This window comes from Amphimedon queenslandica, unplaced genomic scaffold (assembly GCF_000090795.2).
Source record: "Amphimedon queenslandica unplaced genomic scaffold, v1.1 AMPQUscaffold_13202, whole genome shotgun sequence".
Lineage (NCBI taxonomy): Eukaryota > Metazoa > Porifera > Demospongiae > Haplosclerida > Niphatidae > Amphimedon > Amphimedon queenslandica.
Window position 1 is genome coordinate 65,962 of NW_003546562.1, and position 15,610 is coordinate 81,571.

The following is a 15,610-nucleotide window of genomic DNA, read 5'->3' on the forward strand; positions in this document are numbered from 1 at the left end:
ATCCTACTACTTTTCCATTTTTAATGTTTTTTATTTACTTGTTTCCATTCTTTTTTCTTAAATTATAAAATTACATACTGTTATGATTGTGTGGTTAGGTTAATTATATTCATACTGATCACGTGCGCATAAATTAAAATGGCGTCAAACCACAAACCCACGCGGTGTCTGCAGCTGGATTTTGTCTTCCATTTTGCTCCCTGTCTTTGCTTCTTTTTGAAACTACCTTTGTGGTCCTTGACCTAAGCACAAAAGAATGATGTAAAAGCCAACTTGAGCGGTCCACTGGATTAAAAGATTATCCGGTGCATAGAAGAAGATGAAAGAAGAAAAAAAAGTCTGAAGAATTTTGTAGAAATTTGAATTTGGGCCTGTTCTCCAGAAATGCTCCCGCTACATTACAGTTCACTTTAAAGGTACCAGGAGAATCGCTCAGTGAAGGAGAGCTCATCTAAGCCATTTATAAGGCTGTACAACGTAAGATAAAAGAGTTATAAGTGTTTGAAAATCATAAAAACGGCCGCCATCTTGAAAAATCAACCTCAATCCTACATATAGGCTACCGCCTATATAATATGGGCAGTGACATAACTAATGAAGCCCCCCATACGCCAGCTAGGCAATATGCTACTGCAGGTATTCTGTGGTTAAGTTGATGTTATATTAAGCAACTTATCACCTACACAGCCAAGAGTTAGCATGTATGACACAAGGCACTGTCCAAAATCAATGAATTGAGCCTGATACAGTATTGATAGAGTCTGACAAGTATCATTGCTGAATCATGCATGTTGCTCTGGCTGAACCAGTATGAATACCAGCATGATTGTATCAAGGATGATAGATCAAACTAGGCTCATTGGTACATATGTTAGCTGCCCAAAATCCATGATTCAGGATGCATTAGGCCGAATCATGACTGACATCAATCACAAACCCTTGGTTGTGTACAATAGAACAGCTTGACTTCAACAGTATATTGTAAAGTGGCATTTGGCACACAAGCAGGTAACAGAAGCCTGACTCTGCTTTAAATTCCAGTCATTGTTAAAGTTCACGTACAGTCTAGTGAAATGTCAAAGATGTTCATCTTTGTGTTGTTGTTGCTGTGTTTCATAGTTACCATTGATGAAGGAGAAGGATCTTATTGTATGGCTAGTACTGGATATAAACATGAACCATCACTGTTTATAAGGACATGCTGTAACAGCAGTAACTTGGGACAGGCTTTTTCTATCAAAGAAACTGGTATAACACAATATATTTTCTGTCCTAATGAATACCCCAAGTCTTGTCCAAAAGGTAGTCCAATAATAGTAGAAGTGTTTAATTCTTGTATTATAGATATAAGAGACTGCAAGAGCTTGTTTGAATATGGTAATACTACAAGTGGTATTTATACTGTTAATCCTGATAGAGGGACTCCATTTGAAGTTAGTTAAAAGTAATTTATAATTATACACTATTGGGTCACATGCAGGTATACTGTGATATGAAGACTGATGGTGGTGGATGGACTGTATTTCAGAGGAGACAAGATGGATCTGTTGATTTCTATAGGAACTGGACTGACTATGAGAATGGATTTGGTGACCTTACTGGTGAGTTTTGGTTAGGATTGAGCAAGATTCATCGTCTAACTAAAGAAGGATCAAACACACTAAGAGTGGACCTGGGAGACTTTGATAATAACACAAGACATGCTAACTACTCTACATTCAGTGTTAGTGATGGTAGTACTGAATATATACTAACAGTAGGAGGATACTCTGGTACTGCTGGGGATAGTTTGGACCCTCATGATGATTTGAGATTCAGTACAAAAGATAATGATAATGATGAATCAGGAGGTAACTGTGCTATAGGAGCCAATGGTGGCTGGTGGTATGAAGGCTGCTATTTTGCAAATCTTAATGGACGTTATTATAATACTTCAACTACTAATCATGAAGCAATTAAATGGATGGCATGGAAAAATGAAGGTCTCTCGTTTACGGAGATGAAAACTCGTCGTAACAATTAAATACTGTCCCCCACACATATAAGTGTGTTTACATTGTGCTGATATATTATGTCATTTCAATATTACAGTTTGTCATGTACCTTGTAGTGATTGTTATGATTTTTTGCTATTGTTAATTACAATAAATACATACCTTAATTAACCTAATCAACACACCTTATAAATAAATTATTATGTATCATCAAACTCACTGTGTGAGGTGCTTGTTAAGAGAAGGTGTATAGCAATACACAAGAGAGCAGTGTAGCATTCCAATCAAATTGTTTGGGAGGTTCACCAGTTTTCATACTGAAGCCAATAAAAGGTACAAAATTAGAATGACTTAAATTCTTAATAAAGACAAGTTAGCTTTGACATTCTCTAAATAAAGGGCAAAGCCAATTTCCCAAAGCATCCACCTTTTGAAGATTGAACTGTAACAAAATTTTAGTAAACTTTTCAATAATAAATTTGAGAACTTAAAATTTTCATAATCTTCTAATTTTTGTGATATGCAATCAGTTTTCAAGATTTTGTTGCATAATTTTTAAAAAATTAGAAACTTACAATAAAATTATTATGGGTAAAAATTTCTTGCTATACAATGCATGGCAGGCCATACTAAGTGATGTTACTACTGTTTTCACAAATAATTCAGTAAGTAATAGTAAAACAGTAACTTCAATACATTACCGGTATTTAACATTGCAGGCTAATATTAACTAGTAGTAGTAACCTTTAGAATGAATGGAACAACTTAGCAAGCAACATAGTAAAAGTACAGTACATACAATGCACATGTAGATACAGTACACAAAATTAATATAAAATAAAACACTTCCAGTTCAGACTAATAGGATCATATTATAACCAACATCATAAAATGAAATACTGACTATTACTAACTAAAGGACTCAACATTGTAACTAAACAAAACTATACACTTCCCAAACTAAAACTTGTTAGTACTACTAGACACTATGAGGAATCAGTTAAGACTCTAATGAACAGACAACAGAAAAATGGTCAATACATTTTTAACGAAAAAATTCAAAATTCTACCAAAAGCTAATTAAGAATGTGGGCAGTGACATAATTAAAGAAGCCCACTATAAGCTAGGCAATGCTATTGCAGGTATTCTATGGTTAATTTGATGTTATAAGCAACTTGCTACATAAAACAGAACTGCTTTTTATTCTGTACAACAGTATATTGCCTGAAGATCAAAGTAACATTCAAATTAGTGTTTGGGAGGTACACTAGTTTTCATACTAAAGCCAATAAAATTAGAATGCCTAGTTAGGTATGACAGCCTCAAAATAAAGAGCAAAAGCTGATTTCCCCAGTGGTAAAATAAACCTAAATAATAATTTTGAAGACCTCAAATTTTTACAATCTTCTACTTTTTGGTCATATTCAATCAGTTTTTAAGATTTAGCTCCATGATTAGACATTTTGGGTAAAAAGTTTCTTGCTATATGGCAGGCCATACAAAGTGATGTTAGTACTGTTTTCTCAAATAATTAAGTAAAATATATATATTTCATTACAGAAGGTACAGCACTGGACAGGTACAAGTTGACAAACAAACTAGAATAAAATGCATACATTTCCATTTAACTTGTGTGTATGTGTGTGTAGTTTCAGTGCTTGTAACTTATAATCTTCATCAGTTTGTTGATATTAGTACACGATACATTATACACAAACATGCACCATATAACTACTTGTAGCTTAAGCCTGCATGGTTCACAATATTACAATAGGCTTGACGTTACACGTTGGCACTGGAATAGGATTCAGTTCTATTCTAGTGGAAAGCATGCGTCAAAAGGTCAAACTGCCCACGGTTTTGATTAAAATTGATGACTTGGTCTAATGTCATACTGTAAACCAGCACCTTTACATAGTTTATGTGTAGTGCGTGTAAAGTTTATCTTCGTAAGCTAAGTTTGTCAACTTGTACCTGTCCTATGCAATACATGTACTAGTTTATTCAATTGTTTAAATTCCAGTTCCTATTATACACGTACAGTCTAATAAAATGTCAAAGATGTTCTTCATGTTGTTGTTGCTGTGCTTAATAGTTACCATTGATGAAGGAGAAGGATCCTATTGTATGGCTGATTGTACTGGATATAAACATGAATCATCACTGTATATAAGAGTATGCTGTATCATTAGTAACTTAGGACAGACTATTCGTATGAGAGAAGAAAGAGTAAAGACTATCATGGTCTGTCCTGATGTAAGGCCAAAAGCCTGTCCACCACTAGGTAAATAAACTAATAGTTGAAACATTAATAATATACTGACACTATGAAACTAGATAATAGAGACTGTAAGAGCTTGTTTGATGACGGTGTTACTACAAATGGTGTTTATACTGTTAATCCTGATGGAGGGACTCCATTTGAAGTTAGTTACTAATAATATACACTATACACTATTGGATGACAGGTATACTGTGATATGGAGACTGATGGTGGTGGATGGACCGTATTTCAGAGGAGACAAGATGGATCTGTTGATTTCTATAGGAACTGGACTGACTATGAGAATGGATTTGGTGACCTTACTGGTGAGTTTTGGTTAGGACTGAGCAAGATTTATCGTCTTACTAAAGAAGGATCAAACACACTAAGAGTGGACCTGGGAGACTTTGAGGGGAACACAAGTTATGCTAACTACTCTACATTTAATGTTAGTGATGGTAGTACTGAATATATACTAACAGTAGGAGGATACTCTGGTACTGCTGGGGATAGTCTGGACTATCATAATGGAAGGAGATTCAGTACAAGAGATAATGATAATGATAACCATGGCAGTAACTGTGCTCAGACATACACTGGTGCTTGGTGGTATAATAGCTGCCATTATTCAAATCTTAATGGTCATTATTTTAATATTTCAACTAATAATGCTGAAGGAATTGCTTGGTACCATTGGAAAGGATCATACACTACTCTCAAGTTCTCAGAGATGAAAACTCGTCGTAACGATTAAATACTGTCCCTGACACAGATAAGTGTGTTTACATTGTGCTGATATATTATTATGTCATTGAACTATTACTGTCTGCCATACCTTGCAGTGATTATTATAATTTTTTGCTATTGTTAATTACAATAAAAACACACCTTCACTAACCTCATTGACAAACCTTATAAATAAATAATTATGTGTCACAGAGGGTGCATTTTTAAATAGTATAATCATCAACACACACTGTGAGGTGCTTGTTAAGGGAATGTGTATAGCAATACACAAGTGAGCAAGTACCATTTAATTTACATTGTTTGGGAGGTCCACTAGTTTTCATACTGAAGCCAATAAAAGGTGCAAAATAGCCTCCAAATAAAGGGCAAAAGCTATTTCCCAAAGCATCCACTTTTTGGAGATTGAACTGTATTTTAGCTAGGTAATATAAACATAAACAAATTAACAGTGTATATAGCAAAGATATATTTGCAGCTCAAAACTTTAATTAATCATCCAAAAATAATAATTTTGAAGGATTTAAATTCTACTATTTGGTAATATTTAATCAGTTTTCAAGATTCGGTTTCATGATTTTAAAATATAAAATCTTACAAAAACTTTGGGCAAATAGTTTCTTGCTATATGGCAGGCCATACTAAGTGATGCTACTATTGTTTTCATAAATAATTAAGTAATTAATTTCCTTACAGTAGGTACATGTACTAGTTTATTCAATATTCCAGTTCCTATTATACACACTCGCACAGTCTATTAAAATGCCAAAGATGTTCATCTTTATGTTGTTGTTGCTGTGTTTAATAGTTACCATTGATGAAGGAGAAGGATCTTATTGTATGGCTAGTACTGGATATAAACATGAACCATCACTGTTTATAAGGACATGCTGTAACAGCAGTAACTTAGGACAGATTATTCATATAGAGAAGGAGTAAGGAAGACTATTATGGTATGTCCTGATGTAAAGCCACAGGCCTGTCCACAAGTAAGAGACTTTGAGGGAAACACAAGTAATACTAACTACTCTACATTTAATGTTATAGTGATGGTAGTACTGAATATGTATACTAACAGTAGAAGGATACTCTGATACTGGTGGGGACAGTCTGCAACATAAATTTTACATAATAGATATAGATTCAGTATAAGAGATAATGATAATGATACATCATCAAGATGTAGCTGTGCTCAAGACCTCACTGGTGCCTGGTAGCATAATAACTGCTATTATTCAAATCTTAATGGTCATTATTTTACCACTGCAACTATTAATGCTTGAAAAATTACTTGGTACTATTGGAAAAAATCATACACTACTCCCAAGTTCACAGAGATGAAAACTCATCATAACAATTAAATACTGTCCCCCACACACACATAAGTGTGTTCACATTGTGCTAATTATGCTACTTCAATATTACATACCTTGTAGTGATTATTGATAATCATTGATTATTGACTTTCATTATTAAAATAATGTACATGTATGGTACAAATTGTAGTGGAGATATAAATGCCTTAAATATCAATCTGCTCACAAGCAAATTACACATACATGCATTAAGTACATCTACATGTAGGTGTGGGCATAACAAATAAAACGGGTAGCATTCAAATGGGACAAAGTCCAGAGCTTTCTAAAAGCAAGATAAGACTGACTACTGTTGTATTCCAAAGGCAATAGAAGGTAAACAGAACCTCTACAAGTCTTAGCCAGAAGGAAGAATGCTTACAAGGTGGTGAAAACATTCTCAAAAACAATTTCATATCAATACAATCTGATGCTTTTATTAGTCATAACATCCAATTTTCTATCAAAGCTTACCAAGTGAGATAAGAGGGACAACATGTTGGAGCATACCAAATTAAGATAACAAAAGTGAGATAATTCTACTCAGAATTCATTTACAATCAAACTAAAATTTGGCACATGAATAGTACACAGGAAGCCTAGTGCTACTTTTAAAGTTTAAATTCCAGTTCCTGTAGCACATCTGTTATAGTCAGTAAAATTCCAAAGATGTTCATCTTTATGTTGTTGTTGCTGTGTTTAATAGTTACCATTGATGAAGGAGAAGGATCTTATTGTATGGCTAGTACTGGGTATAAACATGAACCATCACTGTTTATAAGGACATGCTGTAACAGCAGTAACTTAGGACAGGCTTTTTCAATCAAAGAAACTGGTATAACACAATATATTTTCTGTCCTAATAAATACCTAAAATCTTGTCCAAAAGGTACTTCAATAATAGTAGAAGTGTTTAATTCTTGTATTATAGATACCAAAGATTGTAAGAGCTTGTTTGAGGATGGTAATACTACAAGTGGTGTTTATACTGTCAATCCTGATGGAGGGACTCCATTTGAAGTTAGTTAAAAGTAATTTATAATTATACACTACTGGATCACAGGTATACTGTGATATGGAGACTGATGGTGGTGGATGGACTGTATTTCAGAGGAGACAAGATGGATCTGTTGATTTCTATAGGAACTGGACTGACTATGAGAATGGATTTGGTGACCTTACTGGTGAGTTTTGGTTAGGATTGAGCAAGATTCATCGTCTTACTAAAGAAGGATCAAACACACTAAGAGTGGACCTGGGAGACTTTGATAATAGCACAGCTTATGCTAACTACTCTACATTCAGTGTTAGTGATGGTAGTACTGAATATATACTAGCAGTAGGAGGATACTCTGGTACTGCTGGGGATAGTATGAACTATCAAAATGGAAGGAGATTCAGCACAAGAGATAATGATAATGATGAAAGGCCAGAAGGTAATTGTGCTCAATGGTACACTGGTGCTTGGTGGTATAATGGCTGCTATAGATCAAATCTTAATGGTCGTTATTTTAATACTTCAACTAATAATCAAGAAGGAATCATTTGGTTCACTTGGAAAAATGTGCACAATAGTCTCAAGTTCACAGAGATAAAAACTCGTCATAACAATTAAATACTGTCCTCCACACACATAAGTGTGTTTACATTGTGCTGATATATTATTATGCCATTTCAATATTACAGTCTGTCATACTTTGTAGTGATTATTAATAATTAATTGCTATTGACTTTTACTATTAAATAATGTACACTTACGTTACAAATTGTAGTGGAGATACAAATGCTTTAAAAATAAATTTGCCCACAAGCAAATTGCACAAACATGCATGAAGCACATGTAGGTGTGACCATAACAAACAAAAAGGGTGACATTAAAATGGAGACCTTTCTAACAGCAAGATAAGACTGACTACTGTTGCATTCCAAAGGCAATAGAAGGTAAATAGAGCCTCTACAATTATTAGTGAGAAGAAAAAATGCTTACAAGGTGGTGAAAACAATCTCAAAAATAATTCATACCATATAGGGGATATGCATGTACTATTTCACTGGAAATAAATTTTGCTAATTTTGCATTTTCATTAAATTTGTGAAAGTAAATTTCACAAAAAATGGCTGCAAAAGTAAGATTCATGAAAATTCATACCAACAAATGACGAATCTGGACAAATTTGCAAAACTTTATACCAAAAAACCCCTATACAGTATCAATATACCGTATAACGCTTTAATTTGGTGGAGTTTTATTTTGGCGATTGGCAGTTTGCAAGCAGGATCGCTAATATCAAAACCGCCAATCATTAATGCACATGCTCAGTAATGCACGTGTACACAAAAATCGCCAAATTAAAAACTGCCAATTACAATTTTATAACAAAATCGTCAAAATAAAGCACCACCAAAATAAAGCGTTATACGGCAGTCTAATCCCTTTATTAGTCACAACATCCAATTTTCTATCAAAGCTTACCAAGTGACAAACTAAGATAATATAATTATAATTATAATATTTGTTGATATAAGAGGCACAACATATTGGAGTGTACTCAAGATAACAATAGTGCAATGATTTTACTCAGAAATCACTTCCAAAAAAACTAAAATTTATCGTGTAAACAATACCAGGAAACCTAGTGCTAGTTTAAGTTCCAGTCCTTATAACACACCTGTTATTATAGTCTAGTAAAATGCCAAAGACGTTTATCTTTATGTTGTTGTTGCTGTGTTTAATAATTGCCATTGGTGAAGCTATTATTGTATGGCTAGTACCGGGTATAAACATGAATCATCACTGTTTATAAGGACATGCTGTAACAGTAACTTAGGACAGGCTTTTTCTATTCAAGAAACTGGCATACCGTATAGCAGGTTTTTTCAAGGATAACAAATTTCGCGGATTTTTCAAGATTCGCGAAATTAAATTCCTTGAAAATCAATTTAATGTACAAGATGACAGAATAGTGGAATTCGCGAAAATTAATTCCACAAACTTCTGAATATGAGTCATTTGCAAAAATTATTATCCTCAAAAAACCCACTATACGGTAACACAATATATTTTCTGTCCTAATGAATACCCAAAGTCTTGTCCAAAAGGTGCTCCAAAAATAGTAGAAGTGCTTAATTCTTGTATTATAGATACCAAAGATTGTAAGAGCTTGTTTGACGACGGTGTTACTACAAGTGGTGTTTATGCTGTTAATCCTGATGGAGGGGCTTGATCCATTTGAAGTTAAAAGTAATTTATAATTATACACCATTGGATCACAAGTATACTGTGATATCAAATCTCCTTCAGTGCTGAGTTGTCCCACCAAATGATACCAGCCCCCTGGCAATGTTGAGTGGGTGGGTGTTATGGTCACCTGGATCACTTGGAATTAAGCCAACTCCCTGTGAGAAGGTAGCCTCTTGGATGTAGGGGTTGTCCCCAGTTATTGCTGGGAACTAGGCAACTCTCCCCAAGACTACTACTGTATGGTGACCCACATGAATTTGTCAAACCATTAATTACTACTCATTTGTTAATTTATTTACTTTTTTGCCTTGATTTGCTATAATTATTATGTTTTTATTATTATGTACGTAAATATTTTCCTTTTTTGCCCTCAGAGATAAAACTCGTCGTAACAATTAAATACTGTCCCCCACACACATAAGTGTGTTTACATTGTGCTGATACATTTATATTATCATGTCGTTTCAATATATTAGAGTCTGTCATAACTACATGTATAATGACTATGATTTTGAATATAATTAACATACTCTTACATGTATAATCGTATCTTTCTCGTTTTCAACAGTTACATGTATATTTACATGTAACATATGAAATACAAATTGGTCAAACAATCAAATCACACAATGCCATGAGTCATTACACAATACCATTGCCAGTTGATTATTAATGTAACAATTAATACAAACTTTTATCACTCACACAAATACAAATACATGTACATGTACATGTACTACTGTATTTCCTCAAATAAAAGCCCAGACGCCTATTTCTTAAAATGGCATTTGGACCTCATAAAAAATTTAAAAAATAAAATAAAACTTGGGCCAATTAACAATGACATGCGAACCATTGACCTCACACACAAGACTTCAGGAAGCCTAAGGAAGCATCTACAAAGCATCTATGTTATTTTAAGGCTAGATATGCATATTTACCAGTTCAATTTTATTGCTACCCCTGTGTTTATTTGCACCCAGCTTTTATTATAGGATATACGGTGTATAATCATGCACACTACAACATACCTGCTGTGTGACAGTGCATGTCTTCCTCCCTGGGTCAGTCAGTCGGTTACAAGCTCCAACAAACTGTATCCTCTCTATTGTCACCCACAGATGATCTGAGGTCCTGTAAAATCCACCGTGCTACACAATCTGAGGTAAGAAGAACGATATTGCTCTCTGTGTACCTTTAATTAGAAAAAAGAATTTTTAAATGAGGCATAAAAAAGAGAATTGACAATGTAAAAAAACGTGTATATACATGTAATATACATGCACCTGTACATGTATGCACATTCAAACTCACTTCAAAAGCAGGTAGTGCACAAAGAGCATGCAGAGAACAGTACAATGGTTTTACTAGAACCTGGTGGACCACATAGGCTCACAGTACGTACCACTGGCTTATGCTCCGCCAACCATGTATAAAGGAGACTCTCATGTCTCAGTGTATGAAGAATTGGTACATGAGGAGATCCTACTTTATGAGTCTCAACCTCAATCTTGGGTACTCTAGGGAGGAGCATTAAATAGAAAGTGAAGCATTAACTGAAATAATATTAATTTTTTAAATTACCTGTTAGACCACAGTACCCACTCTCCTTGAATATTAACTTCAAAATCAATGATGGATGCTGTACCAGGTGGTAGGGGTATTGTAGTCATCCCTCATATAAAGTCAACCATCTTTTCCCGATAGACCATCTTCTCATCTCCAGAGAAGCACCAGATCAAACAGAATATAAGGTAGTGTGGAATGTAAGCCTCGGTCTGATCAGAGAGCATGGGGAAGTCTGGGTGTGACTGATTGTATGAGAGATCGTTTGTTGTAACATATGGAGAAGAGAGAGTTGAGGGCCATGAGGCGAGTGAAGTCCATTATGTTGTCAAAAGTTGCGGCGTGTTCAAGACAGCGAGGAATGATACTGTCCAAAGCAAAATAAGGACTCAATAAATCAGGACAATCTCTCAGGGCCTAAAAATATATACATATATGTATGGGCAAAGGGATAAAATTTAGTGGGCAAGTATACGTAGTTAAAAAAGTAGATGAATTATGAAAGAAGATAGTTATTATTAAACATAAAATACATGTAAAAGTTTAATATCGTACAAGATGATTTATTGGCAAGAAATTAATATTGGCAGTTGGCGGTTCTCTGTGAAGAAATCCCCAACTGCCATTTTGTTTCAATCTGAGCATACTCAATGGCACATGGCACAAAATTGTTAATATAAAATTCACTATTAACTTTCCACAGGCAAATTCGCCAAATGTTACTCTCACCAATAAATCATCTTGTACGGTAGAAGCTCACAAAACTAATTTAAAATTGAATGGATATAATAAAGTAGAGTGTAGCATTAAAATTTAACAAAAAGGATTTTTGCTCACCCGCATAATGGGAGAGATTGTCTCCTGGTCAGAGGTGCCCTCTCCTCCCCTCAATTCCTCCTCTCCCTCTTCAATAGGTATTGATTTCATTTTGGATATGAAGTGATCAAAGACCATGCTAAGTGTTAAGACATCTTCACTGAACCAGACCATACCCCAACGACTCTGGTGGCTGGGCTAGCAAACTAAAGGTCTTGCACTTCAAACATTATGCGGACCTAGAGAGATTTACCGATAATATACTAAACATAATAACACGATTATTAATAAAAAATTATGAGTGCTCTGATCTTAGTCATCTTTGGAAAAATTTGGACAGTGTCTCTGTACTATTTACCTTAAGGTCACTTTTAAATGCGGGTACTATTAATTGTGAATTTTGCGTTTGGGTTAAAAATCGCAATTATTAATACGCACAATTATTAATAATGGCATCATGATGCCATATAACTATTAGTAATAATTACTTAATTGCAATTTTTAATGCCAGCAAAATCTACCTTGTGCTAAAATCGCAAAATTTAGTACCCGCAATTAAAAGTCACTCTAAGGTACAACATGTAGCATGTTGGGCCGTTGGCCAAATTTTGGTAAAAACGTCAAGTAGAGAATTTACAATTTTTATAATATTTTCTAATGCATATACATGTTCTTACGTTGTGTAGAAAGTTTTAGCTGATTCCAATTGATTTTGAATTTTTTATGAATTTTTAAAATTCTGTCATGGCTGTTTCTACTTTTTAACATAAAATACTCTGTACTATAATGCATTTACATGTATACTGAAAGTGAGAGTATACTAATGATATCCTGACATACATTGGGTGGTATACTGAGTCTCTCTCCATTAGGTAGTGTCAGTAATTATTATTTTCCAGTACAGAGTTTAAACTCTCCACCCACTCAGGATCAACATCTCTGTCAAAAATGATCCACTGTCCCTTATTAATCTAACCATGAACATTATCAATAATTCTATTAAGGGAGAAATAATTAATAATAAGAGATCATGTGATAGTCATGTGACATGTGTGTGTGTGTCCAAGCATCCAGTAACATCATTCAATGGTACATGTCACTGGATAGAAGACAAATTAATTAATTAATTTTTATTATTGGTGCTTGCGGCGGGAACAACAACTGGACACTAACACAAGACCAGCTGTAGCTTTAAGCCGCAAAAAAGAGAAAAAAAATAACATTTCCTAGGAAGGATAATCTCTGTGCATCTTATGTCTAATACACAACATGAGTAATTTATGTATATATGTCTGAGTCAAGTATATGTAAAATTGTAAATACTGTGTATAGTATACTATAATAGAACATGTACAGTAGTACCATGCAAGATGATTTATTGGTGAGATTAATAATTATGCATCTGAAAATGTAATAAAAATTGGGGGCAATTTCAAAGCCAATTTTCAGAAAAAATTATGGGCTATTATAAGAGGTTTTTTCTAAAATTTGCTAAATAAATGATTAAGTCATGTGATTCTCATATGACTCACCTGTTCTCCTTCCTTTGAGCTAATTCCATGAATCCAGTTACTATCATCAGACAGTGTCACTGTAGCAATACAAGCAACAATATCTTAAAGTGCTTCTGAAGTTAAGCAATGTTTTTAGAGTTCCCAAAAATTTCAAGTAGATCCTCATCACCGACAAAATAAAATCTTGGGAATGAGGCCCTCTCTCTTTCCAAATAACCTTTAAGTGCTCGTTGAATCTTGGCTAGAAAATCAGCTAATCTCTCAAGACTTGTATTACAAGAGGACTTTTTGAAACTTTCTTCATGACTGTGAGAAACTTGGCCGATATGCACTGAAACCTTTAAGTCTCGTTTGGTGAAGATACCTTCAAGGTAAAACCCAGCCTCTCCGGACGTCAATCCAAACATCAAAAATAGCATTAATCTTGTTCAGTCTCTCCTCCCAAGCAAGAGCTTTGTCTTAAAATACCTGTTAACAAGAGGAGGGTATGAGTAAAAGGAGAGACTAAAAGTGCACTTTTCTACCAATTTATTCATTTTTTCTCTTTCTTTATAATTAATTTTGCATGGGTGTTCTCTCTTTTCTCTGTCTCTCCTACTATGCTCTCGTTCATTAAATAGTATTACGGATATCTGAACTTTGAATATTTTACCATCTCACAACTAATTTACATCTCCCTTTTCTCTTCCTTACTGTCCTTCTTTCTCCCTCTCTCTCTCTCCCTCTCCCTTCCTCTCTCTCCCCCTCTCCCTCTGTCTCTTACTTTAAAGAATGGTGATAGCTTCATTGCAGTTACTGAGTTGACATGCTCCTTCACTTTAGCAAAGAGATCATCCCATCCTCTTATCAGCTTGCATTTGTTCTGATAGTTAATTAAATCCAATTCATACATCATCCACTGCTCTCGAACCTAAATAAATTGATAAATCCCAGTAAATTTCAGTATTTTATCAGTAAACTATTAGTAAATTTAATGAATGTGCGCATTGTATATGTAAGTTTATTTTTACTCATATGCTAGCTCAGTAATCTGCACTATTAGTAATCTTCAGTATAATTATTGGCAAACTCACTTGTTTAAGAAACTCCTCTAAAGCCATTTCTCCTTGTACTACCCAGATCATGTCCTTAATGATAACCTCGTTCAGTCATTTTTAATGAGGTCTACTGACTCCACTCCACAAACCTGTCCTAAAAACAGGACAAACAGGTCCAAGACACACCCAGTTCCTTGTCAGCTGCTTCCAATGTCTCTCCTAAAACAAGAAAACACGTACATGTACATTTACATGTATCATACAAGATATGATTTATTGGCTGGAGTAATATTTGGCGAATTTGCCTGTAGAAAGAAATTGGGGAATTTTATATTGGCAATTTTGCGCCACATGCCATTGAGCATGCTCAGGTTAAAACAAAATAGCAGATTCTATATTGGCAATTTCTTCATAGAACCACCAATTGCTAATATTAATTTCCCACCAATAAATCATCTTGTACGGTTTTCATTTTATTTTATACATGTGCATGTAACGCCAGGGCACATGACATATGGTGATGATCACATGACTTGTTTGCTAACTTTAAGAGCTTCTGATTTCAGTGAGGTGATCGTTTGATTGACTTTGAGATAATTCCTGATCATTCTTTGGACTGAATTCAAATGAGACGTGAGATATTAGACTAGGGAGCCCCCTAATTTTATTATCACCATTCCTTTCAAACCTAATGTGCTCTTTATAAATGAGTAAATTTTATGAAAATAGTTTACTTATCTGGTTTCTCTTCCTCAGTTCCTTGACTCGAGGACGAGGTTGAAGAGTTGAAGCGCTGATCCACGATAAATACTCGCTTCCGCCCACGCATTAGGGAAAACTAGGTGGGGCTGGGGCAGTCTTGAATTGAATCACTAATGGAGGCGAAACTTATCGACCATTACCGTGGCCTTGCTCCAGAGTTGCTGTTAAAGAATTGTGTGAAGTCAAAGGTATATCAGTATGGTGAAGTAAGAATGATAAAACTTGCAAGCATCGATGGCCTTGAAGGGATTATTGAAGCTGCAGCATACGTTATTGTTTTGAAGGCCAATGGTGATAATTGGTTCCTCCTCTATGAA

The 15,610-nt window shown here is 34.6% G+C and overlaps 3 protein-coding genes and 2 long non-coding RNA genes across 5 annotated transcripts; 3 read left to right on the forward strand and 2 right to left on the reverse strand.

Annotated features, from left to right (window-relative positions):
- The first annotated feature begins 1,046 nt into the window (after window positions 1–1,046).
- LOC109584537 (fibrinogen-like protein A) lies at window positions 1,047–2,180 on the forward strand. The gene is made up of 3 exons (XM_020000305.1): window positions 1,047–1,302; window positions 1,345–1,433; window positions 1,481–2,180. Exons 1-3 carry the CDS (start codon window positions 1,074–1,076, stop codon window positions 2,021–2,023), a joined length of 861 nt encoding a protein of 286 aa, XP_019855864.1. The 5' UTR covers window positions 1,047–1,073; the 3' UTR covers window positions 2,024–2,180.
- A 1,843-nt stretch (window positions 2,181–4,023) lies between these two features.
- Window positions 4,024–5,149, forward strand: LOC100641854 (microfibril-associated glycoprotein 4-like). The gene is made up of 3 exons (XM_020000304.1): window positions 4,024–4,279; window positions 4,333–4,421; window positions 4,464–5,149. Exons 1-3 carry the CDS (start codon window positions 4,048–4,050, stop codon window positions 5,010–5,012), a joined length of 870 nt encoding a protein of 289 aa, XP_019855863.1. The 5' UTR covers window positions 4,024–4,047; the 3' UTR covers window positions 5,013–5,149.
- Window positions 5,150–6,631: 1,482 nt separating this feature from the next.
- LOC109584538 (ryncolin-1-like) lies at window positions 6,632–7,975 on the forward strand. The gene is made up of 3 exons (XM_020000306.1): window positions 6,632–7,246; window positions 7,289–7,377; window positions 7,421–7,975. The coding sequence occupies exons 1-3, from the start codon at window positions 7,027–7,029 to the stop codon at window positions 7,970–7,972; spliced, it is 861 nt and encodes a 286-aa protein (XP_019855865.1). The 5' UTR covers window positions 6,632–7,026; the 3' UTR covers window positions 7,973–7,975.
- Window positions 7,976–10,638: 2,663 nt separating this feature from the next.
- LOC109584534 (uncharacterized) lies at window positions 10,639–11,547 on the reverse strand. The gene is made up of 3 exons (XR_002186060.1): window positions 11,183–11,547; window positions 10,913–11,118; window positions 10,639–10,793 (listed from the first exon to the last, which is right to left on the reverse strand). It is a non-coding gene; the product is annotated as an uncharacterized LOC109584534 (long non-coding RNA).
- Window positions 11,548–12,006: 459 nt separating this feature from the next.
- LOC109584532 (uncharacterized) lies at window positions 12,007–15,208 on the reverse strand. The gene is made up of 6 exons (XR_002186059.1): window positions 15,077–15,208; window positions 14,568–14,750; window positions 14,258–14,404; window positions 13,513–13,962; window positions 12,821–12,976; window positions 12,007–12,219 (listed from the first exon to the last, which is right to left on the reverse strand). It is a non-coding gene; the product is annotated as an uncharacterized LOC109584532 (long non-coding RNA).
- Window positions 15,209–15,610: the final 402 nt, after the last annotated feature.

Excerpts from the sequence above, each read along its gene's own strand:
- LOC100641854 (XM_020000304.1), top strand. The coding sequence starts at position 4,048 with ATGTCAAAGATGTTCTTCATGTTGTTGTTGCTGTGCTTAATAGTTACC. Across the intron at positions 4,280-4,332 it reads AAAAGCCTGTCCACCACTAG|ATAATAGAGACTGTAAGAGC; the intron begins GTAAATAAACTA and ends CTATGAAACTAG. Across the intron at positions 4,422-4,463 it reads ATGGAGGGACTCCATTTGAA|GTATACTGTGATATGGAGAC; the intron begins GTTAGTTACTAA and ends ATTGGATGACAG.
- LOC109584538 (XM_020000306.1), top strand. The coding sequence starts at position 7,027 with ATGTTCATCTTTATGTTGTTGTTGCTGTGTTTAATAGTTACCATTGAT. Across the intron at positions 7,247-7,288 it reads CCTAAAATCTTGTCCAAAAG|ATACCAAAGATTGTAAGAGC; the intron begins GTACTTCAATAA and ends CTTGTATTATAG. Across the intron at positions 7,378-7,420 it reads ATGGAGGGACTCCATTTGAA|GTATACTGTGATATGGAGAC; the intron begins GTTAGTTAAAAG and ends ACTGGATCACAG.
- LOC109584537 (XM_020000305.1), top strand. The coding sequence starts at position 1,074 with ATGTCAAAGATGTTCATCTTTGTGTTGTTGTTGCTGTGTTTCATAGTT. Across the intron at positions 1,303-1,344 it reads CCCCAAGTCTTGTCCAAAAG|ATATAAGAGACTGCAAGAGC; the intron begins GTAGTCCAATAA and ends CTTGTATTATAG. Across the intron at positions 1,434-1,480 it reads ATAGAGGGACTCCATTTGAA|GTATACTGTGATATGAAGAC; the intron begins GTTAGTTAAAAG and ends GGTCACATGCAG.